This window comes from Petaurus breviceps, unplaced genomic scaffold (assembly GCF_028583685.1).
Source record: "Petaurus breviceps papuanus isolate PSGF00001 unplaced genomic scaffold, PetGlider_PUasm1.0 189, whole genome shotgun sequence".
Classification (NCBI taxonomy): Eukaryota; Metazoa; Chordata; class Mammalia; order Diprotodontia; family Petauridae; genus Petaurus; species Petaurus breviceps.
Genome location: NW_027185809.1, coordinates 14072944 through 14096910, shown reverse-complemented (window position 1 = coordinate 14096910; position 23967 = coordinate 14072944). Strand labels below are relative to the sequence as shown.

The 23967-nt window shown below is 37.7% G+C and overlaps 1 protein-coding gene across 16 annotated transcripts in view; it reads left to right on the top strand.

Annotated features, from left to right (window-relative positions):
* TTLL5 (tubulin tyrosine ligase like 5) overlaps positions 1-23967 on the top strand; it is a 414008-nt gene that overhangs the window by 29867 nt on the left and 360174 nt on the right. For 12 of the 16 annotated variants that reach the window (XM_069091917.1, XM_069091916.1, XM_069091918.1 and 9 more), the window contains exons 4-7: positions 3027-3109; positions 3909-4015; positions 10121-10251; positions 14506-14588. The exons of 1 other annotated variant lie outside the window; for it this stretch is intronic. In XM_069091917.1, the coding sequence (XP_068948018.1) occupies positions 3027-3109; positions 3909-4015; positions 10121-10251; positions 14506-14588 (404 nt within the window). The remainder of the gene's footprint in view (positions 1-3026; positions 3110-3908; positions 4016-10120; positions 10252-14505; positions 14589-23967) is intronic. 3 more of the 16 variants (XM_069091926.1, XM_069091923.1, XM_069091924.1) reach the window with 3 other exon arrangements.

The window sequence follows — 23967 nt, the reverse complement described above, 5'->3', positions numbered from 1 at the left end:
GCTACAAAGCCTTGGGATACCAGCTTGTCCTATCAAAGAGTATTGTGCTGAGTGCCAAGAAAAGGGGCAGGGATTATTTTAGTGTTCTGAACATTTTGTGGTCTTATATATTTTATTCTGAAATTAGTTTTTTATGTTAATGCAATCAACACATTGAGAGTTACTTCTAAAGATGATTTGGACTGAAATGGTCAGCATTTTGTTTTAGGAATATTAGGGTGGCACCTGAGTAGGTGACGGATTGGGCAGGGTGGGGTGGGGTGGTGAGACTGGAATCCATGAAGACACTCAATGAAGAGGCTATTGCAATTGAGAGCTCTCTTCTCTACTTTCTAATTCAACTTCTGAACTTAGTATTCAACCCAAATTGTTCTCTTCGAAGTTACTAACAGTCTCTTAATTGCCAAGTCCAGTGGCCTTTTTTTCAGTCCTCATGCTTTTTGGCCTCTCTGCAGCCTTTGACATTGTTAGTTATTATCTTCTCCATGATACTTTATTCTCTCTAGGTTTTTGGGACGCCACTCTTTCCTGGTTTTCCTCCCGCTGCTGTGATTGCTTCATCTACTTTGCTGGATTTTCCTCTAGCTCATTCTGGCTAACTTTGGATGTCCCATAGGGTCCTTTTTTCTACCTTTATACTAAATCACTTGGTGATCTCATCAGCTTCCATGAATTTGAGCTGTCACCTCCATGCTGATGATTCTCTCAGCCCTATCTCCCTCTAACCTCTCAACTTTTAGATTTATGTCTCCAATTGCAAGTCTTGAGCTGGATGCCTAGCAGAAAATCTTAAACTCACCACATCGAAATCTTAACTCATCTTCCCCCCCCACCAAAAAAAAAACCCTTCCCTTTTCCTAACTTCCTTATTACTGTTGAGGGTGGTACCATCATCTTCTGCATCACCAGGCTTCCACCCTAGGTGTCACCCTAGATTCTTCCCTATATCCCTTCCCTTCCCCCAATATCCAATATGTTGTTAAGTACTGTCAATTTTACTGTAAGAACATCTCTCATAACTGCTTCCTTCTTTTCTTTGGCACCAGTTCCACCCTGGTATCTGCCCTTGTTACCCTATACTTTGCCCATTGCAGGAGACTTTTAGTTGATTTTCCTGCCTCAAGGTCACTTCCATTTCAGTCCATTTTCTGCCCAACCATCAAAGAAATCTTCCTACAGCATAGTTTTGACCAGGTCACTCTCTCCCCCACTCCAACATTAACCTGTCACCTCCAGTATCAAATATAAAATCCCCTGTTTGGCATTCAAAGCCTTCATAACCTGGCCTCTTTCTACCTTTCCAGACTTCTTAAACCTTGCTCTGGGTATTTTCACTGGCTGTCCACTGTGTCTGGAATTTTTTCTTCTTTGTCTCCACCTCTTGGCTTCCTTCAAGGAAATGAAAAAAAGCATTTATTAAGTATTTATTATGTGCAAAGCATTGTGCTAAGTGCTGGAGATACAATTTTAAAAAGTAAGACAGTAATTTTTCTCTCAAGGTGTTCACATTCCAGTGAGGGAGACAATATGTTTGGAAGGTTTCAGCTGCAAGTCATATAGAAAAGTCCTGTGATCATTTGGGTTCGGGCAATGTAGATGTTAATGCGTCTTCTTTAATGTCATTTTCACTGGTAAAATCGTATCAGTTTCTGATATTGAACTCTTTGATAGGGCCAAGGACTTTGGTGGTAAGAACTTTTTTTTTCTGGGTCTTTAATAGATGTGGCTGTAGTACCTGTAAAACATTTTTCAGGCTTTATCTCCACAGGTGTGGAGTGACAGCTGAAAGCACTCCTGTTTCCAAGACCCTTGGGCTCAGGGTCCTAGGCTTTCTCCGTCATGGTGTGATTGGAGATGATGGTCAGAATGGTAGTGGTGGTTTGATTTGCCTGGCAGTCTAGTCTCAGAGTGCCCCTCGATTGCAGCGGATCTGATTTTATAGCTAGAATCCCACCTTCTACAAGAAGCCTTTTCTGATCTCCTCAATGTTAGTATCTTCCCTCAGTTGTTTCTCTCCAATTTATCCTGTATATATCTTATTTGTACAAAGTTGTTTTTACGTTGTCTCCTCTATTAGGCAGGACCTGTCCTTTTCCTTTCTTTGTGTGTCTAGTATGTAGCAAAGTGCCTGGAACATGAGAAGTGATGAGAGCCTTAATGAGGAGATGTAGAGATAGAAATGACCAGGTTTGACAACTGATTGGTGAATGAGAGTAAAAAGTTGAAAATAAAACTAAGGTTATGAAAATAGGTGAATTAGAGGGATAATGGTGTCCTTGACAGTAACAGGGAAGTTTAGAAGAGGGATGTTCTGGGGAGTTTTTTCTGGAGGGGGGAATAAGGTGAGTTGGAGATGCTTTAAAAATGCCCAACAGGTAGTTTTATGTTGTGGGACTAGAGTTTAGGTCAGGGACTAAGACTAGAGATCTGTATTTTTGGGAACATGTGCATAGAAAATTAATGACACATGAAGGGAAATTTAGTTTTAATTAAGAAGAAAATGTACCTACATGGGGATTTCACATTATAATAGATTTTTTCATGTTATTGACCCCAGGTAGTCAGTATTAACAAATATTTTTTGTGAGTTATATCCTTTTGAGAAGGAAAGAAACAGGTTTTTATTAAATACCTACTATGTGCCAGGCACTGTGCTAAGCCCTTTGCAAACATCTCATTTAATCCTAACAACAGCTCTGGGAGGTAGGTTCTGTTATTATCTCCTTTTTATAGTGGAGAAAACTGAGGCAGACAGAAATTAAATGCCTTGTTAAGGGTCTCACAGCTGGTAAGTGTTTGAGGCTGGATTTGAACTCAGGTTTCCCTGAATCCAGACCTTGTACTCTGTCCATTATGCCACCTTGCTCTAGGTGAAACATGGAAATTTCTTATACAGTCCTCACTAATTGTAATACTCCTTTAACATAAAAGTGTCTAGTATAACTTTGTTGAGCTTTGTCTAGGTTAAAGCTCTTACAGTTTGCCTTTATCTCTGTTACTAACTTCTTGGTTTTTATTTCCTTAAGAACGGTATCATTTGTCCTATAAGATTGTGCGGACGGATAGTCGTCTGGTGCGTAGCATTCTGACAGCACATGGATTTCATGAAGTAAGTTCTCTAGTGATGTAAGATAATTTTTGTTATCTCTGCTGTGCCCCATTCATAAAGTTGAAATCCTAGCCATTTAGCCAACTTTTCCTTTTAACAGAGCCAGATCTAAAAAGCAAATGGACCTACCACCCTATAATAAAATGTTATCTTTTCTTATGCATGGAGAATTATGTGCAAGGATGTATTATGTCTTTTTTTCTTGGATTTTCTTGAACTTTTGTAGAGGCTGGGAGTGACTTCATGACTCTAATTTTTGTACTCTTAGACTAACCTAGAGTCTGAAATGGAAATTTTGGTGGAGGCCTTGACCATGACTGATAATAGTTTATATTGTAAGTTCATTTGCTTCTGAAGAATTCTGGGTCTGATAATGACTTGTACCTAAGAACTGATGATTACAGGAACATGAAATTATTCTAAAAAGGAAATGAGGAGGGATGATGGTGGTAACTTTATCTTTTTCATTCTTTAAGAGAAAGAATAAGAGACTTTATTTGTTATATGAGGACCGATTTATATCTACTTGTTTCATTTTTGTGATTGGTCGATTCTCTCTTACCTGAATCCTCTCCTCAAAACTTATTCTTCATGTTATTTCCATTCTAACATGTCTATTTTATATGACCAGTTTCCAGCCTCATTTGAAACAAGCAGGACTCTCACTCCTGGCAGCATTGCTTCTTGTCTTTCTGGGTGGATGACAAACAGTGATTTTTTTTTTTTTACATCAGTTAACTATTGTTTCCCCTAGAAGCAGGCTAGGTTGTGTTCTCATCTTTTCCTGTATGTTCCTTAGGTTCATCCAAGCAGCACTGACTATAACCTCATGTGGACAGGATCCCATCTTAAGCCCTTCTTACTTCGTACCCTTTCTGAAATGCAAAAGGTCAATCACTTTCCCAGGTAATATAAGGGCACATGCTTTTAGCTCCATTTAAAGTTACCTGCTTTTAGACATAGGGGGAAATAGAGAAGACAGTTAGTCTGTCTTGAAAAAATCATTCCTGATATAGGGCATCTAGAGAAGACCAAGTCCTGTGCTCTAGTCTCTGCCTGCCCCAGGGAAAGAAACTCTATGGAACCAGGATTTACTAGAGAAGCCTTTGGATTTAAGGAACTAGAGTAAAAATTTGAATTGTAATGCAAATGGAATTAGTTTAGTGATCTTCACCTGAGATTGTCTAGATGGTTTTTGTGTGGTGACTGGGCAAGAGACCATTGTGTCTGGGGACTGAAATAGGTTTAGAGAGGATCATACCCAACTCCCTTGTTTTGCTTATGAATGTGTCTCAGTCCAAGGAACTTATGACTTTTCACTAATAGAGTTGAAAACAAGTATTTAGAAATTTTAGATCTGAATGAGAGAAAAATGGTACAGTCCTTAAAACTGTTTTTTGCAAGTTGAACTTGTTCTAGCAAGATGCTATTTGAGGCTAGTTGTACGTATGTATGTGTATAAATATGAACACATGTATACATATACATTACATGCCACATATGTGTATATGTCTACTTATATGTATAGATACACACATGTATGCTATTATTTTAGTGAGTTCAGAAAGGTCTTCTGTTTCTTTCATTCATTTAGCTTAAGGCTTTGTTGTCTTCAGTAAAAATGTTCTGAGAGAAAAACATTGTTAACTATATAGCTGTGATCAGTCATTTTATACCTTAGCATGAATGAGCTTCTGATCTTTACAGAGTGTGGCTTTTGATAAGGAGGAGGGTAGAGAGAAGTCCACGTGACTGAGGTACCTGAGGGGTGCAAAGTATCACTGAGAGAAAAGAGGCAGCAGGGCAGCAGAGACGGGCATGTCAGAGGCGACTTTGTCCAGGGCTGACCCTAGCCATGTTCTGTAACTATGAGCTAAATACAAGAGTAATTTACATAAGTACTAATTTAGCCTTATAATTTTCAAAAGTTAGATTCTGGCTTTGAAAAATCTCCAGAGGTTTTCATTCTGTGTTGTCAGAGTGGATTATTGAACTTCCTGTAGGGTACATGCAGCACCTCTCTTCCTTAGTACCTTAGAGCTTCTGTATGACAGAACTCATTATAGTCTAGATTTGGGTATAGGGTGGGTTCATTTTATCTTGTTTAGGTTATGAGTTCTATATAATATTTTGTTTATAGCTTGGTCTCATCCAGGGGTTTTATTGTAGGTTTTCTTATGAGCCTTAAATGATTTTCTATATACACACACACACACACATACATGTGCGTACAAGTGCATGCACGCTCACATGTTATTATCACATCCTAGTTTAAAAAATTTAAACAGATCATTGCTGCCAGGCTTGATGTTGCATGTTTATAATTCCTGCTACTGAGAAGGCGGAGGCTAGTGGAGTGCTTGAGATCAGCCTGCAGGGGGGATAAAGTCAGAAAGGTTTCTATTCTAAGTACAGCACCAATATGGTTAAGCCGCTAGGGGAACCACCAAGCTGCCTAAGTGGGGGTGAACTGGCCCAGGTTGGAAATGGAGCAGGTCAGAGCTTCTGTACTGATCAGTAGTGGGATTAGGCCTCTGAATAGCTGAACTTCCAGCTGGGGCAAGACCTAGTTTAAAAAAAACAATCGTTGCTACCATTTTTCACGGGTATATCATAATTTATGTCCCCTTCACCCCCATGAAAACTGTGTTCTCTGTTTTCAAAGAAAAAGAAAATGAAATTTGTATCTCAATATAGGAATAACATACTTAATAAAGCTAGAAATCCAGTTTCTTCAGAGAAACTACTAAATACATGCTATTTGAATTTGGACAAATTCCATATAATTTATCCTTTTAGAATTGTAAGAAAAGTTGTAATAACTGATACTCTGGCATTGGTTCCACAAATTCATACATAGTATTTAATGAAGCAGTAGTGTGTAGTAGATGGAGGTAACACATTTTGACTTTGTAACCATTGGCAAGTCACTGAACCTCTCAATCCTCCAGGTACCTAAGATTACATGTTATATGTGGATTACTGGTCTGTATCTGAGGCACTACCTTCTTTACCAGGAATTAGCCACACTAATAAAATCATGGCTCTAGATTTAAAAAAAAATCTAATAATAATAGTGTCACATTTTTAAAATGCTCTTATAAAATTCTTTCCTTTCCCTTTGAGATAATAATGCAAGTATTATCCCCATCTGATGGATAGAAAGCTGAATCTCAGCCCACTAGTTATGAAGCTAGTGTCAGAACCAGATCTTGTAATTCTAAGTCCATTTATTTATTTTCATGTTGTCTGTCCCCTTAGATTGTGGGCTTCTTGAGAACAGGGACTGTCCTTTGCTTCTTTTTGCATCTCCAGGGCTTAGCACAGTGTTTGGCAAATAGTTGATACTTAATAAATGCTAACTGATAGATTGACTTTGTAGTATACCTTCTTACTAATAGACTCAGCCTATCTATGGAAACAATCATAGGTAAGACCAAATCAACTCACCGTGGCAAATCATTTTACTTCCTTGACTCACTTACCTCATTTATAAGATGAGGTAGTTGGACTAGATGATTTCTGAGTTCTCTGCTACCATAAAATTCTATGTCAATCAGTCAACAATAATTAAGCACCTACTATGTGACAGGCACTATGCTAAGTGCTAGGGATACAAAAAGAGGCAGAAAGATAGTCCCAGCCCTCAAGGAGCTCACAACCTAATTGGGGGGACAGCATACAAACAAATATATCAAAGCAAGCTTTATATAGGATAAGTAGAAAATAATTAACAGTAGGAAGGTACTAGAATTTTAAGAGGGACTAGGAAAGGCTTCCAGTAATAGATAAAATTTTATTTAGGACTTAAAGAAACCAGGGTTGGACCTTAGATGCCTGGGATGATGGTGCCATCAGCAGAAATAGAGACGTTAGAAAGGGGCAGGCTTTAGAGGGAAGATGATGAGGTCAATTTTGTATACTTTATATGGAGTGACAAGAACATCTAGGTGGAGATATTCCAGAAATGCCCTGTCAAATATTATACTGATACTTAGGCGAGAGATCAGAGTCATTGAATAAGATAATAATTACAAAGTCCTTAGCACAGTGCTTGGCACACGGTAAACTCTGTGTAAATGTTAGCTACAGTTAGAATTACTCTCTTCATAACAATGATAATAGAAATCATATAATTAGGTAGAGGAGAGAATATGTAGAAAGAAAGATGTGGAGAAGATAAAGGGGCTTTTTGCAGGTAGGAAAGAAGATGATTGGTTGAGGGGACATTAAGGTTAAAGGAAGACTTTTTTTTGTTATGATACTACTATACCCAGATTTGTTGATCTTTCTTAAAAAAATATGTATTTATTTTTAGTTTCCAATATTCAGTCCCACAAGCTTTTGAGTTCCAAGTTTTCTCCTTCTCTTTTCCCTCCCCCTTCCCCAAGACAGCATGCCATCTGATATAGGCTCTGCATATACATTCACATTAAACATATTTTCACATTAGTCATGTTGCAAAGAAGAATTGTAATCAATGGAATGAACCACAAGAAAGAAGACACAACAGAATAAAGAAGAGAGAGAGCAAATAATGTGCTTTGACCTGCATTCAGACTCCATCATTCTTTCTCTGGCTGTGGATAGCATTTTCTATCATGAGCCTTTTGTCTTAGAACCTTGCATTGCTGAGAAGGACTTTTTTTTTAAGGATGAGGGAGAACTGAGTGTATTTATAGGAAAAAGGAAGAGCTAGAAAGATTGAAGATGAATAATAATAGGATTTTCATGGTGCTTTAAGGTTTCCACTGTGGGACCTCACAGTGCTGTGAGGTAGATGTTATTACTTACTTATTCCTCTTTTAAAGATGAAGAAACTCAAATTTAGAGAGGTTAAGTGATTAGCCCCAGATTATACAGCTAGTAAATACATGAAAACAGGATTTGAACTCCAGTCTTTCTGACTGCAGTCCAACATTTTGAAGAGATAATTGAAGGAACAGAGAACAAAGGGAACAAAAGAGTCTCCATGGAAATGGTTACTTTGATAGCAGATTAACCATGTCATCCTCTGAGATGGGCTAGAAGTAGGAATTTAGTAGTGCTATCAAGAATTTTTTAAGATATGAAAGGATTACCTCGATCTTTGTAATAGCTAGAAGGCAAAGTTTTCTGCTGAATGGGAGTAAGGAAAGGGGAGGGATTGGAAGTTTGAAGAGAGGAGAAAAAGTTTGGAATTAATTGTCCTCAATGTGAGAGGGAATTTAAGAGAAGAATACGAGAATATAAATACAATACTATACTACTGTAGTAGTGAGGGACCAGTTGAGATTAGAAAACATAACTTTTTATTGGACAAATATTTATTAGTGACTTGTTCTCGAAGTGTTTGGAAGCAGGAGCAGAGAAGGGAGATGACTGGCATTACTTGAGTTGGGCATTACCTGGGATAGGGGGAGGAGCAACCTAAGGACAAGGTAAAGAGGAATGCAGATGTGGAACAGAAAATTACTTATCATTTTGGTGAAGGCTTTGATGGGAAGGAAGTGACAATAGACCAGGGATGAGATGCCTGGAGAAAATAGAGGGAATCTAAAGACTAGATGTCACATTAAGGCTGAAGATCAGTTTAGCAGGATGAGGAGAAGTGACAAGTTACAAGGGCAATTTCGGACCTTAGGGTTGGAACTGTGTCACATTTGATGGGGAAGTCTAAAATGAGACTCCAGTGTGTGGGCTCAGAAGAGTAGGTGAAGAGTTCCTGCGCTAGACCAGAGGCAGTTTAGCATTTGATAGATAGATACAAAGCCAGCCTTGAAATCAGGAAAACCTGGCTTCAGGTTCCCCTTCTGACAAATACTGACCCTGGGAAAGTCACCTAACTTCTCAGTGCCCCAGGCAACTGGTGCTGATCTGCATTGGTGGAGGGAATTTCCTTATTGGAAGTTCCCTGCTCTGATGAAATCACAAGTCTAGTTCTCCACCATGAACCGCCTCCCTCCTGCCCCCAAAAAAGTGGTCAAAGCTCTATGCTGAGTACTAGAGATAAAAAGACAATAGGCAAACTAGCTCCTTAAGGACTTTATATTCTACTTAGAGGTACAACATATACACAGATAAATAAATGTGCTGTAATTTGAAGATAGGAGAACCAAGTGTCTGGATAATGAGCATAGTGGTATACTAGAAAGGACGCTTCATTTGGAGTTAGAGAATTTGGTTCACATTTTATCTGTGCTACTTACTGCCAATGTCTCCCTGGGCAATTTACTTAACTTCACTGAGCCTCAGTTTCCTTATCTTTAAAATAAGGAAGTTGGACTAGGTGAACTTTAGAGTTCCTTCCTGCTCTAAATGCTATGATCCCAAGTGGCAGTGGGGGAAAGACCCAATGCCCAAGGTGTGGTGGTGTGAGTTAGGAGACATGAGAGAAAGACTGGACAGCATTGGAAAGGTGGCAAGGGTTGTAGTATCCCCAGGAGAAAAGGTGGGTTTTAGATAATGTGCAGTAAAAAAGAATGTATATGAGTAAGAGATCCAGAATGAAGCAGTATTTATTCATGATCACGAAGGGATTCTAAGGGATGATTGGCAGTGGACAGTAGAGGCCAGGGAGGGGGAGGGTCAAACTCTTTAGGTTAGAAAGGTTTATGGAAGAGGATGGTGGGAAGCAGTTTTTCCTAGGACATTAGTTATGGATGACAGAGATTAGGAAAATAGGAGCTTTGAGAAATAAATTGGGAGGTAAAAATTAGTTAAAGCAGAAATTTAGTTAATCTGAAGGTTCTGCGGAAAATGTTGGCATGGTAGTATTTCTTTGAACCCCAAATGAATTTATTTTAGCTTCATGACTTGTACAAAACAACTGGGTTCCCATAAGGGAATGTACAGAGTTGGTGATGATCCTTAAAATAGGATAATTAGTATTATTACAATGCATTTGAGCACATATTCCCATCATGCCTAAAGTCTACAGTCTGTTTGTGTTAGGCCTTCAGAGTATAAGCATACTGACAAGTCTCTAAAACGTAATTGACTGAGAAAGAAAAAAAACTTGTATGATTTTAGGTCTTATGAACTAACCCGGAAGGACCGACTGTACAAAAACGTTATTCGAATGCAGCATACACATGGATTCAAGGCATTCCACATCCTTCCTCAGACCTTCCTCCTGCCAGCTGAGTATGCAGAATTCTGTAGTAAGTGATTGACTGAGAGTGCTGTGGTCCCCAGCGATTAAATTACCATTTGGACCAAATTCACCCCAGTGGTTATCCCAAGCCCACACAACAAAAAAGAAAAAAATTCAAAGAATTATAGTTCCCAAGCAGAGAAATTGCAAGATTAACCTTAAAAAATTAATTAACTTTATTTGAGTTATGTACTATGGTAGTTTGCTTTGTACATGCAAAAAAAAATACAGAAATGGTTGTCTAAACATGCCTTTTGGGTACCATATTCATGCATGCTACTGGGTTTTGTTTGCGGTGTCCATATAAGGACACTCAAATTAACCTGCCCTAGCTACTGCCTACATATAAGCTTAATATTGTATGTCGCTTATCCTCTTTACCGAGTGGAATACCTTTTCATGTCCTTCATTTATGTGCCTTGGTGTCCAAGTACCATGTGTCTTTTATCAACCTTTATCTTTTATGTCTGCTGTGCTTTTATGTCATATGTATCTGTGTAAGCATAAGGTAACTCTGTGTCATATGTGACCTGGTTATTTGTGTTCCATTTGCAGAGGTGACTATAAGACTAGGGAAGCTCTGGTGCCCCATTCCTTCCATGAGAGTTCAGTATACAGTGCCAGACCTTTTCCTCTCATGCCCACCAAAACAAGATGTAAAATTTTTTAAATTTTTTATTGTGAACTTAATTATCAAGAAAACACAAATATTCTAATGTAAAGACCAAAAAGAGGACTTTTTGTATATGAAATTTTGTTACGTATAGTTTATTTTAAAATATATATTAACTTTGACATCATAATAATAAAATATCCATGCTAAATTGAAGATTTGAAGGGCAAAAAGGAGATCAGATTTAAGATCTTGTGAAATTCTCCCCAATCTAAGGCATGCCATCAGAACTTTTCACATATTTTCCAGCAAATGAATATTTAGGGAAATTAAATTCACAGAACTAATAGACATAGCTTTCTCCACACCTATAAACTTTTGAAAGTACTTTTAGAACTGGGGAAAAAACCCACATGCTATATAAAAATTATACAGCACCTAGCAGAGTACCTTTGCATATGGTAGGTACTCAGCAATTATTTGTTAAATGAATGAGAAATTCTTCTAGCCCAGAAGTTCTTAATCTATTTTGTGTCATGAACCCCTTTGACATTTTGGTAAAGACTAGGGACCCCTTCTGAGAATGCTTTTACATGCATAAGATAAAACATACAAGGTTACAAAAAAACAAATTATATTGAAATATAATCTGAATATTTAAAAAGTCACAGGCTCTAGGTTAAGAATCCCTATAGATTACCATAGATCTTACTGATAGAATTTTGAACCTCTATGAGGTTTTAGGGACCTTCCATTTGCAGGGAAAGCAATTCCATAAGTATTTATTATATAGTATTATCAAGTTGGGTCATACTAATTTGGCATCTGGTTATTTGTGAGGGTGGTATTAAAACTTGTTAAAAGTTTAGGTACTTATGCCTCCAATACAGGTCTCTGCTTTATTTCCTCTTAATGGTCTGCCTGACCAGCCATTAGACTTTTCACTTGATGATAAGAATATTTAACCAGCCTTCTCCATGGCTAGTGAACAACCATTTCTTCCATTGACAATAGCAATATAAAATCTTAGTGTCATGCTTAGATCCATTGCTAGACACTTGATCCAGGGAATAGCTTTTATTAGGGATGTAAAGGCTAGGGTTAAAAATAGACCCTAAGGTCAACCCCTCCAAAATAATTTCTAGGAATTTTATTTCTCAGATGTTGTTTCTTGAAAACTGTAAGTATTATTGGTGGAACTTCCCAGACTTTTTCATTCATAGCATACTCCAATATTTCTAAACTTGCTCTAACATATAGGAGAAGAGGGAGAGGGGAAGTGGGAAATGGGGTTGTATAGTAGAAATGCTCTGCCACTCCAAATGACGAAAATTGGCATATTGTTCTTCTGGTGGAAAAGTCTAGATATGTAAACCTTTGAAAAGACATTTGACTCTGATAATGAGGGCAGGAGAGAGAAGATTTATAATGACTTCTCGTGGGAGAAGGGAAGGAGAGCACAGGAGAGAGCTCATATTTTTCTGGTCAAAGGTAGATTGCCTAGCCAGGGCACTGACCAAAGATAGAGTGAAGCTGGAGTTATTTTGGGTAGAGGAAAAAAGGAGAAAATTTGAAGGTCATAGACAGGTTATCTCTAACAGCCCATAAAGGAGATGAGCTGAAACTTAAACTATGTGGAAAGTTCATTGTGACATATTGATATGCCAGGCACTTAACAAATGTTAATTGTTTGATTGATATTGATATAGTGGTAAAAAGACACTAATTTATTCATTAGTAACTTTGTGTATTTGTTGGAATGAAGGAAAATTTTCATGGGGCTTAATAAAATGTTGATATTGCCTTAGGGTTAATGGTATTAAAATACACTATTTGCTTCTGTGTTTATTTATACACAGATGAACACCATGCAACATTGCAAGTTGGTTCTGTGAAAAGCTCATATTAGATGAAGCAACATTACAAAGGGTAGTTATTTTTTCAGGAACAGTGCTCTAAATGGGATGGCAAACAGTTGGATGCCTAGAGAAGTTTATATTGGGTTCAGATCCTAGTGTGGATTCACCTTGATTTGAGTATTGAACAATTGGCTAGTCCTTGGTTTCATTACTTTATGCTGGAGTTTGCTTATAACATATTTATAATATTTTTATGGCAATGTTATGTAGTAGTATTTCAGTGTTCCTTTTTCATTTCCCATTCATTTGGAGAAAAAAATCAAGAAAAATTTATTCCTCACATAATGTCATATATCCCTTTTTTTTTTCTTGCTTTGAAATGATAACTATTGCTGCTTTTAGGGACTTCTTTCTGCATAGTAGAAGGGGAAAACAAAGGTTTAAATTAAAGGAGCAGCTTCATAATACTCTTGGCTGTGGTAATGGGTTGGGAAGGTCTGTTAATCTGTTCCTGTTCTTTTGCTTCCATCTCTTTTTATGGAGTAGAATGCTAAAGCATTTATTAAGTACTTACAGTATGTCAAGCACTGGGTTAAGCACTGAGGATTCAAACAGAAAATTGAGACAATCTCCAGTCTCAAAGATGTCACATTTTATTTGGGTTAGCCTACATATAATGGAGGGTTCAGTTTCATGACAGGTAGAAAGGCCAACTGGTACTTAAGTTCTTCTAGAAAAAGTACCAGGGTATATATAACAAGTTCCCCAAGGCCTTAGATAGCAAATGACAGGGCAGATGGACTGGTAGGAAGTTGGCAGTGGGGGAAATAGAAATATATTAGGAGAGAGGATGATCAGTGTTTCTTCTACTGTGACATCTTTTGCTACTGGTTCATCCTTGGGCTCTTACTGGGCTGAAATGAGGAAGGTGAAGGTTCCCCGCTTCTTCCTTGGTGACCAATGGTAATAGTGATCCCAGTCATCCATCCCCCCTTTTGTCTACTTCCCTTGGACCGAGCCATAGGTCCCACTCCCCAAAACACCTCTGAACCAATGGAAAAAACCACCTGGCAGAGTATCTGGGGCTCTCAAATGCTCCCATGAAGGTATAGCGCAGACTTTGAGCTTCACAGATGTTCACCTAGACTATTTGTGAATTGCAATCTTATTATAGACTCTTGTCTTTTAGTGAACTAAACCCCCCTCCCCCCCCACACACACATTATAGGGCAAGTATCAAGTACAATTACAGTATGCAAAACACCTGAGGGTACCTGTGAAAGGGAAAATCCCAGATTACTTACAAAGCTGTACCTTTTCCCCGTTTTCCTAAAGCTTATTTTAGTTCAAAACACAAGTTACTTATAGAATTCTTTCACTTTAAGCAAGGAGAATTTATTCAGTGAAGGAGTGAAATATTCATTGATCTAAATTCTGATGAACTTTCCTCATTTCTTAACTCTGATCAAGTTACTTACTGTTCTTTAGTCAATGGGATAAGAATCTTGGACTGATGAAGACTACTGAGGGTGGTGGCAGATTAAGATGTAGTTGTTTGCATAATTCTTTCCCCGTATTTTAGGATGAAAGTATCAGGGGATGGGATAAGAGATTATACAAGTAAAGTGAGTTATTTTTAAGTTGATTGAAAAAGAAGCATTCTCTTAGCTACTACTGATCTCTGTTTAGAGGCTTGAGAAATGTCCTTTACATCTGGGTATCCTTTGCTGAGCATTCACAAACCTATAAACTTATGGTCTATCTTTTCCCCTTGTGATGTTTTGAACAGATTCCTATTCAAAGGACCGGGGACCTTGGATAGTAAAACCTGTGGCCTCTTCCAGGGGACGTGGTGTCTACTTGATAAACAGTGTAAGTGGAAAGCAGATGGCAAATCTTTCTTCTTGCTCTAGGTCTTCATCCTTCCTGACTTTCTGTCTTAGGGAAGAATGTATTTACTTTTTGGTAGGAGCAGTTACTTCTGAGATCAGCATTGCATAGTATATATGGGAGGAAGAGGGTTTTACTTCCACTCAGCTTATTGCCAGAGTTACTTGCCTCCATTTCAGCGGTGCTTTGAAGCTAAAAGTCTGATCATTCAGCTTATGTGGTAGTCTCATACCAACAGCTAGCTGCTAGGAGGTTTGCTATCTTATTTTAGTATCTTGACACAGTATAAAAGCTTCAGCAATAATTACCACTCAGTTACATGTATTTAGTTTCCATTATGTACAAAGTCCAGATGCCTGCCTTTAAGGTTATCATGGAGATAACCTTATTAAATATGGCAATTTGGTTTTATTTCAGCAAAAGATTTTGAAATCTCTGATCTTTGCAAGATTTTCTGTTCATTTTTCTGGGTTCTGCTTCAGAATTCATTTTTCATATGAATGTAGAATATGTAAATGAGATGATATTTGCATAACACTTTGTAAAGCTTTAAGCACCATGTAAACCTAGGTGCTGTCGTCATCGTCATCATCAAACTTATTGTTATATGGAAGCCTAGTAACCTAAGTCTTTCAAATCAGAAAAAGTTCTAAATTCAAACTGATCTCAGAAATCAAATACAAAAAAAGACATCCCATGATCTTTCTTGCCCAGGAGATGTTAATATGATTCTATAATGATAATTTGTACAGAACTAGGGCAAGGCTATTTCACTTGAGAGGTCTTTTAATCTAGGCCTTTATATATGTCATAAGGCCAAACGCATATGTCCTGTGTCTCTTTTTTCTCCTCTTTGGTTCATATCTGACCTGGCATAAAGACTACCTTCTTGAGAACTTTTCTTCTGGATAGATACCAATGACTTTAGTGTTGTTTGAATCTCTTTGAGGGCTTTACTTTGGATTTAGTTCTAAGATGCCAGATTAAATTGCTTTTGAAAGTCAAGTATGATAAAAATTTGTTTTTCATTTTGTTAGGAGTCAGAAAGTATAAGAACCATTCCCAGCTCATCTAGGACATTTTTATTTTCGTGAGTTCTTTGCCATAGTGAAATATTTTTAAATCATCCTAATAAAGTATAGAAAAGTGAAACTTTCATTGGTTCATCTAAGATGTATAATGTTTGTTCCCCATACCCCCTCTCTTTATCTCCCTGCCCCTCTTGTCTCTAGCCTCTCTCCATCTGTCTCCTTTTTCTCCTTCTTCCTCTCCTTCCCTTCCCCGTCAAAAAGACCTCTTGTAAAGAGTACTACACTTTCTGGGAATATGGTGGACAAAATATTTAGGAGCTTCCTTCTCCCTTGCCTTTCTTCCCTCCTTGTTTTAGAGACCCCCTTGCATAGATCAAAATGCTTGGCAAGAATGTTTATCTCCTTTCCTTCCCCTAAAGCTTTGGAATGATTCTCATTCTCTTAGGTATTTGTTTTAGGTGCCAGACAAAACCCCAAGAAGGTGCCAACAGACACAGAGTGTATATAGCTTAAGAAAAGAATGTTCCTATCCCATCAAAACTCTGGCAATTTATTGTCTCTTTTATCTGTTAACACGGATGTTTAAACTTTTTAGCTCTACCTATATACAGATTTCCAAATTTTCTGTTCTTTTCTTTACCTGGATCTTTTCCTGTGGAATATGTGACCTATTATCCAGTTGCATGAAGTAACTCTTTCCAAGGATGCTTCCTGGATTCCTTTTAAATTTGAAGGAGGTGGAAGGGAGAGGGAGGAGAGTGAAAGCCTGGATGGAGAGGTTATAAGCAAGGGTTCAGGTGAATGTGAACACCTATGGCAGGAATAGATGGATTTGTGGGCAGGGGGACAAATGAAGCATCTTGTGCTGCCATTCCATTGAAGCAAGAGTGCCTCATAGTTAAAATCTCCTATGAGTCATAATTTGGACATTTCTAAGTACCAACTTTTAAAATCTAATGCATTTATTAGAAGATAGGTAGAAATAGAAAAAAAAATCATACTGTTTTATAGAGTACTATAGAAAACGTAGAGTCCTAACTCTATTGGAAGCTTTTTGATCAATTTTCAAACATGGCTTTCTTTTGACTATGTAAATGAAATATTCTTTTTATTTTTTTTAAAGCAATCGGGGTTAAGTAACTTGCTCAAGGTTACACAGCCAGTTATTTCTGGGTGTGGTGCTAAGTATCTGAGCCCAGATTTGATCCAGGTCATCCCGACACTGGAGCCGGTGCTCTTACTTGCTGAGCCACCTGGCCGCCCCTAAGCAATTGGGGTTAAGTAACTTGCTCAAGGTTACACGGCCAGGTGTTTCTGGGTGGGTGCTAAGTGTCTGAGCCTGGGATTCGATCTCCAGGTCATCCCAACACTGGAGCTGGTGCTCTTACTCGCTGTGCTACCTGGCCACCCAATGAAATATTCTTAATGAAAAAATCCCCAACTATTAGTTTAACTCCTTTAGAAATTATAACTAAGTACCACAATTGTCCAAATCACCATTTTTTTATATTAGGGAAGATAAGATATTTTCAGATTCAGTTATGAATGTAAAAGTGAAATTTACCAATCTATGTCTCGTGACTGAGGTTATATAGCATTAATATTTTCCTTAAGATTTAAAGAGTTAGAAGAACCATTAGGTAATAGAGAGCTGCCATCCATGCAGTGTATTACTTGTAAATATAATTATATACAGCTTTCTCACTTGATCTTGTTTATATATCTCCTTGTGTGTTTTGTATCTTTTTCCTATGTATTTATTATTTCTTCCTTTCAGTGCTTTCTGAGAATAGAGGTAGTCTCTTTAGATTCTTATGTATCACCATGTATAACCTATGCTAAGCACATAATATGTGTTTAGTGAATGCTATTGAGTTGTGAAACTAAACATATTCTTTTGTGTTTTTGTTTATCAGAAACTGTGAGCTATTATCTTAAAGTGTAATCAAAAATAGATGTTTCTAGTTTTCCTAAACCAAGAGCCTTGGTTTAGAATACTGTAGTCAATAATGTGAATCATGGATTATTGGTTCTATAATTAGAATGATTAAAATGAGATAAATGGGAACCAGGAAAAAAAGTATAGATATGTCACCATCAAAAATATTATTTACCTACCTATTTGCACTGTGTAAAACACTTTCAGGTTTTTGTCTTCTAGGAGCTTTGCAATATTATTCCTAATGTTAACAGACAGAAAAGAGATAATATGCAGACAACTGAATAGTAAAGAAATATTATTTATATTATATATAGATATATAATATATTATTATATATACATATAATATATAATAAATCTTTATATAATATATAATTATTAAAATTATTTATATTATGTACACATAATGGAGTAAATGTACATCTAGGGCAATGAGTCAAGGGGAAATCTTGGCAGTTAGGTTTTTCTTGGAATAAAGCCTTGAAAATAAATATGATCAGGGGTGGCTAGGTGGCGCATTGAATAGAGCACTGGCCCTGGAGTCAGGAGGACTTGAGTTCAAATCCTGCCTCAAACACTTGACACACTTACTAGCTGTATGCCTTTGGGCAAGTCACTTAACCCCATTTGCCCTCCAAAAAGCCAAAATAAATAAATAAATAAATGAATAAATAAATATGATCCCAGGTAGCAAAGACGCTTGGGTGATTGTATTCCTGTTGCAGCATTTGTTTCTTTTGATATTTCTCTCTCTAGCAAGAGAGAAAAAATTATCTAAAATTTGGAACTCAACCTATAATGTATTACTTTGTACTAAGAATTAATTAATTCAATCAATATTAATTAGTTCAGTGGGGGGATCTGACTTGTGAGAATCTGATCAAAAAAAGCCAAAGGGAATTAGGTACTAATATTGGTGATTCATTAGATTGTAGTATGAATGAATACTGGTCTCAGAATCCCAGTGAGATCATAAGGTAATAGAGAAGATTTGTTGAGAGAGTTTTGTGTTGCTGACTTTATGAATATAAATAGGAAGTAAGGAAAGAATTCTAGATCCCTTCTGTGAATGAACTCACAAGATCTAAATGAGGTACTTATCATCCTCTGAACTATTAATGTACCTTGTTATAGGTTATGAAATCACTTTTATAAGCAATGAGAATTAATTTTAAAGACTAATTCTGTGGATTGACAGGAAACCAGAAGATCTCTTTGTCAAATATATTTTGATGGATATGCGATTACATTGATGTAGGCACTCCCTTTCATGACTTCTTATCCTGTTCATCTTTTGTCCCTGTCTTCCTACAAACCTTGCTGAGGAGTCCACCTATTCTACTGGAAAGCCTTTCTCTTTATTTTTAGACATGAATGTATATCAATGGAGTATTCAGTTGCTCCATAGAGTATAACTTACTCTTGAGTAACTCATTACTTTTTACAGTTCTGTTTATACAACTCTGGTTATAGAGATCCTGTCCACTGCTTCTGTTATGTAATTATGTTTTGTCAATGCATTGCAGCCTACTTGTGTCCACTACATACCTCTCCTTTACTTTTTGGGGTCAGTTTGCCTCAACTCTGATTCTTCAAAGACTGTTACCTGTGACTCAGATTCATTCGTCATCACTAGAAAAATAGCTTTAAAAAAAATTTGCTGACATCTTTGTCTTCTGTTTTTATCTCATCTTCATTTCTAGAGAGATCTTGTTGTCTTTTGTAACATAGTATAAAAAAGAAAGAGAAAAAAAGAAACAGTTTGGCAAAATGAGCAAACACATCAACTACCGTGTTTCCCTGATAATAAGACCTATCCCGAAAATAAGCCCTCCCCTTACTGTGTAAGATTCCTCTAAAATAAGCCCTATTGAGATTGCTACTGTAGTGAAGGTGATCCCCTGTGCTACATGCTACATTACGGTACCCTTTGTATGCACCGTCCCCCCCCGGATGAAACGCACGCCGCGCTCTGAGCTGCATCCAATCAGAGCTGCAGCAGTGAGCACGTCATCCTGTTCTTTATTGAATTCATTATTGAATAAAGGTACATTTTTTTGTTCACATTTACCTGTTTATTAAAATTGCTGTCAATGTTCATTAAAATAAGCCCTCCCCTGAAAATAAGCCCTCTGGTGTTTTTCTGTCCAAAAAAATAATAAGACAGTGTCTTATTATCGGGGAAACACGGTAAGTCTAATGATATATGCAATGTCCCACATTCTTAAATCTAACTCCAAATCTGCAGAAAAAGAGAGAGAGGTAAATTTTTTTCTCCCTTCTTCCATGTCAAGCTTGGTAATTATAATTACATGACATTCAGTTTTGCGTTTTTTGTTCTTTCCATCTAAATTGGTATATCCATTCTGTATATTTACCTGGTTCTGCTTATTTTACTTTGCATCAGTTCATTTAAGTCTTCCTCTTGTTCTCTGGATCACAAAAAAATATTATATATATATATATATATATATATATATATATATATTTAACAACAATATCCTTCTTTAATTCCAAATCAACCTAATTTCCATTTTTATGCCTATTCACTTTTATTTTGTAGAGCTTCCCTTGGAACTTAGATTTAAGATTTTGTCTTTTTTTAGTGTAGGCCCTTTTTCCTTAAACCTGTGGTAAGGTCTCAATGTATAATTTGTGAAGCTTCAATTTTTCTGGCAAATTGAGTTTTGTCTATCTTCTGGACACTTGATTTCTTGAAGAATTTGTAGGTGAAGAATTTGGATCTAGTGAGAATCTTTATTCTAACACAGCATGATGGTTACACTCTGAATCAACCTTTTACACTTTTGTGGGCAGTTTATTGCTATAGTTTCAGTGGAGGAAGTAAAGGTAGAGAATGTTGTGTCCTCATCTTTTTGTGTCCACTTTAAGCTATAATAATCTAATCTTCTACTTTGTCTTTACCCATGTTGTCCCATGTTGCTTATGTATTCTTATTTATTTAAATCTGGAGCTATTTGAAATGATGGTATAATTCTAGAAATTATCAAATTATCCTGCTTTATAAATGAGCCCAAAATGCATTCATTGCACTCAAGTTTTCTTAATATATTATTTTTCCAGTAGTTTTTACATATGTGTCAAATGTATTGAAGAAATCATATACTCCTATTGGACCAATAAACTACATAAAATCAGGGACATGATTCATTTACATTTTGTATTTCTTTTTTTTTTGCCTTTTGGAGGGCGGTTGGGGTTAAGTAACTTGCCCAAGGTTACATGGCTAGTTTTTTTTGTGTTGGTGTTAAGTGTCTGAGGCCAAAACTGAACTTGGGTCCTCCTGACTCCGGGGCCGGCACTTTACTCACTGCGCCATCTAGCTGCCCCCAACACTTTGTATTTCTATCAGTGTCTTACACAATGTTCTATATTTAATATACCTTTAATAAACATTTATTGAATTGCATTAGTTTGAATTGAGTTCAGAGTTTCTTCCTTGTTCTTAAGACTGCTACCTCTCTCTGATTCTCTCTTTCTCTCTCTCTTTCCCTTTTTCCCTCACATATATCTATGTGTGTGTGTGTGTGTGTGTGTGTGTGTGTGTGTGTGTGTGTATTTAAATATATAGACATCTACAGAAGGATGAACAGATAGATTCTATTAAGCATTTCTATAAACCAGACAGGGCAGTTAAATGGCACAGTGGATAGAGCGCCAAGCCTGGAATCAGGAAGACCTGAGTTCAAATCCAGCCTCAGATACTTACTAGCTGTATGAACCTGGGCAAGTCACTTAACCTGTTTGCCTCAGTTTTCTCATCTGTAAAATGAGCAGGAGAAGGAAGATACTCCAGTATCTTTTCTTTTCTTTCTGATTTCTTTTTTTTTTTCAAATGCTTTACTAACTTCTGGTTTGCATCATTCATTTCCGCCAGATTTTGAGTTACAAATTTTCTCCCTGTTTTACCTCTACCCACCGCCCCAAAATAGCGGTCCCACGAGATATCCCCTCCTCCAATCTGCTCTCTCCCATATATTCTCCCATACTCCTTCAAACTTTTCCAGTAGGGCATGGTGGATCTCTATACCCCAGTGCCTATATATCTTATTTCCCAATTACGTGTCACCTCCAACTTGTTCTGTTCTCTACTTTGATCCTGTCCCTTTTCAAAAGTGGGTGCTTCCAACTTCCCTCCCCCCCAGCCTACTCTCCCTTCCATAATCCCCCTTCTTAGGCCCTCCCCCCTTATTCTACTGTAGGGTGAGATACCCTATTTAGTGTGTATGTCATTCCCTCCCTGAGCCAAATTCAATGAGAATAAGGTTGACCCATGCCCTTTTGCCTTCCTGTTCTTCCCCTCCATTGTAACAGTTTCCCCTTGCCTCTTCTATATGAGATAGTTTACCCCATTCTATCTCTCTCCTTCTCCTCTCATTATATTCCTCTCTCACCTTTTAATTTCACCTTTTAAATATCATCCCTTCCTATTAAATTGGTCCCGTGCCCTCTATCTATGTATACCTGTAAATATATATACACACATTCACATATGTATTCATACTCCCATATACCCTCCTATATAGATACACACACACACATATATTTCTATTCCCTTCAACTATTTTCATACTGAGAAAAGGTTCATCAGTTACAATTATTGTTTTCCCATGTAGGAATGTAAATAGTTCAACTTTGATAAGTTCCTTAATATTTCTTTTCCCTGTTTACCTTCTCATGCTTCCTTGCTTCTTGTATCTGAATGTCAAATTTTCTATTCAACTCTGGTTTTTTCATCAAGAATGCTTGAAAGTTCTCTATTCCACTGAATGACCATATTTTCCCCTGAAACATGATACTCAGTTTTGCTGGGTAGGTGATTCTTGGTTTTAATCCCAGCTCCTTTGACTTCCGGAATATCATATTCCAAGCCCTTCGGTCCCTCAATGTAGAAGCTGCCAGATCCTGGGTTATCCTGATTGTATTTCCACAATATTCAAATTGTTTCTTCCTTGCTGCTTGTAATATTCTCTCCTTGATCTGGGAATTCTGGAACCTGGCTATAATGTTTCTAAGAGTTTTCTTTTTGGGATCTTTTTCAGGAGGTGATTGGTGGATTCTTTCAACCTCTATTTTGCCTTCTGGCTCTAAAACATCAGGTCAATTTTCCTTGAGAATTTCTTGGAGGATGATTTCTAGGTTCTTTTTTTGATCATGGCTTTCAGGTAGTCCAATAATTTTTAAATGATCTCTCCTGGATCTATTTTCCAGATCAGTGGTTTTTCCCATGAGATATTTCACATTGCCTTCTATTGTTTCATTTGTTTGGATCTGTTTAACAGCATCTTGATTTCTCATAAAGTCACTAGCTTCCATTTGCTGTAATCTAATTCTGAAGGAATGATTCTCTTCAGTGAGCTTTTGAGATTCTTTTTCCATCTGGCAAATTTGGCTTTTTAAGGCATTCTTCTCCTCATTGCCTTTCTGAGCCTCTTTTGCCATTTGAGTTAGTCTATTTTTTAAGGTGTTATTTTCCTCAGTCAGGCTGTTGAGTATCATATCGTAATTTTCTTGCATTGCTCTCATTTCTCTTCCTAATTTTTCCTCCATTTCTCTTATTTGCTTCTTAAGGTCCTCTATGACCTGTAACCAGATTGTATTTTCTTTTGAAGCTTTTGGTGCAGGAGTTCTGACTTCACTGTCTTCCTCCTGTTCCATGCTTTGATCCTTTTTGTCGCCAAAATAGGAGTGTAAAGTTGCGTTGCTCTGTTTATTTTGCTTCCTTTGCCTATTCATGTTGCCACTCAATCACTTGACCCCTGGGCTTTTTGCCACAGTAGGACTCTGCCACCAGACAGGGGAGCTTCGTCCCAAACACTGGGGTTTTCTCAGCTGCTGAAGATATTAGATGGGTGCCCTCTCTGAGGTCACCACATGCTTTGGCAAGTGTACACACACCCCAGGACCTCCACCTAGTCTGCAATCTAGATCCAAGCAGGTTAAAGCAAGAGCGATTACCCCTTAGACTGGTTGCTTGGTCCCCCTACACTCTGCAGGGCAGGAGATGAAGCTACCACATGGTGGTTGCTGCACAGCCGCCGCACCTCAGTGCCTTATCGCTTTGGGGGCAAAGGCAGACCGCACTCCCAACTACTGGATCCCAAAGTTCACACTGCACTGACCTCTCACTTTTTCCTTAGCATCTATGGGTTGATAATTCTGGAAACCGCCACAGCTGTTGGTGATCTTGAAGTCCCTCCAGTCAGTGGTTGGTCAGGCCCGCCCTGAGGTAAAACCTCTTGCTTGTGTGGGGCTGAGGTCGGCTCCCAGAGCGCTGCACTGGACGTTTCCTGCCAGGCTGTCCTCAGAGGGAAGTTAGCTTCTCTGTGTCATTTTGTGGGTTCTGTAGCTCCTAAGTTTGTTAAGAG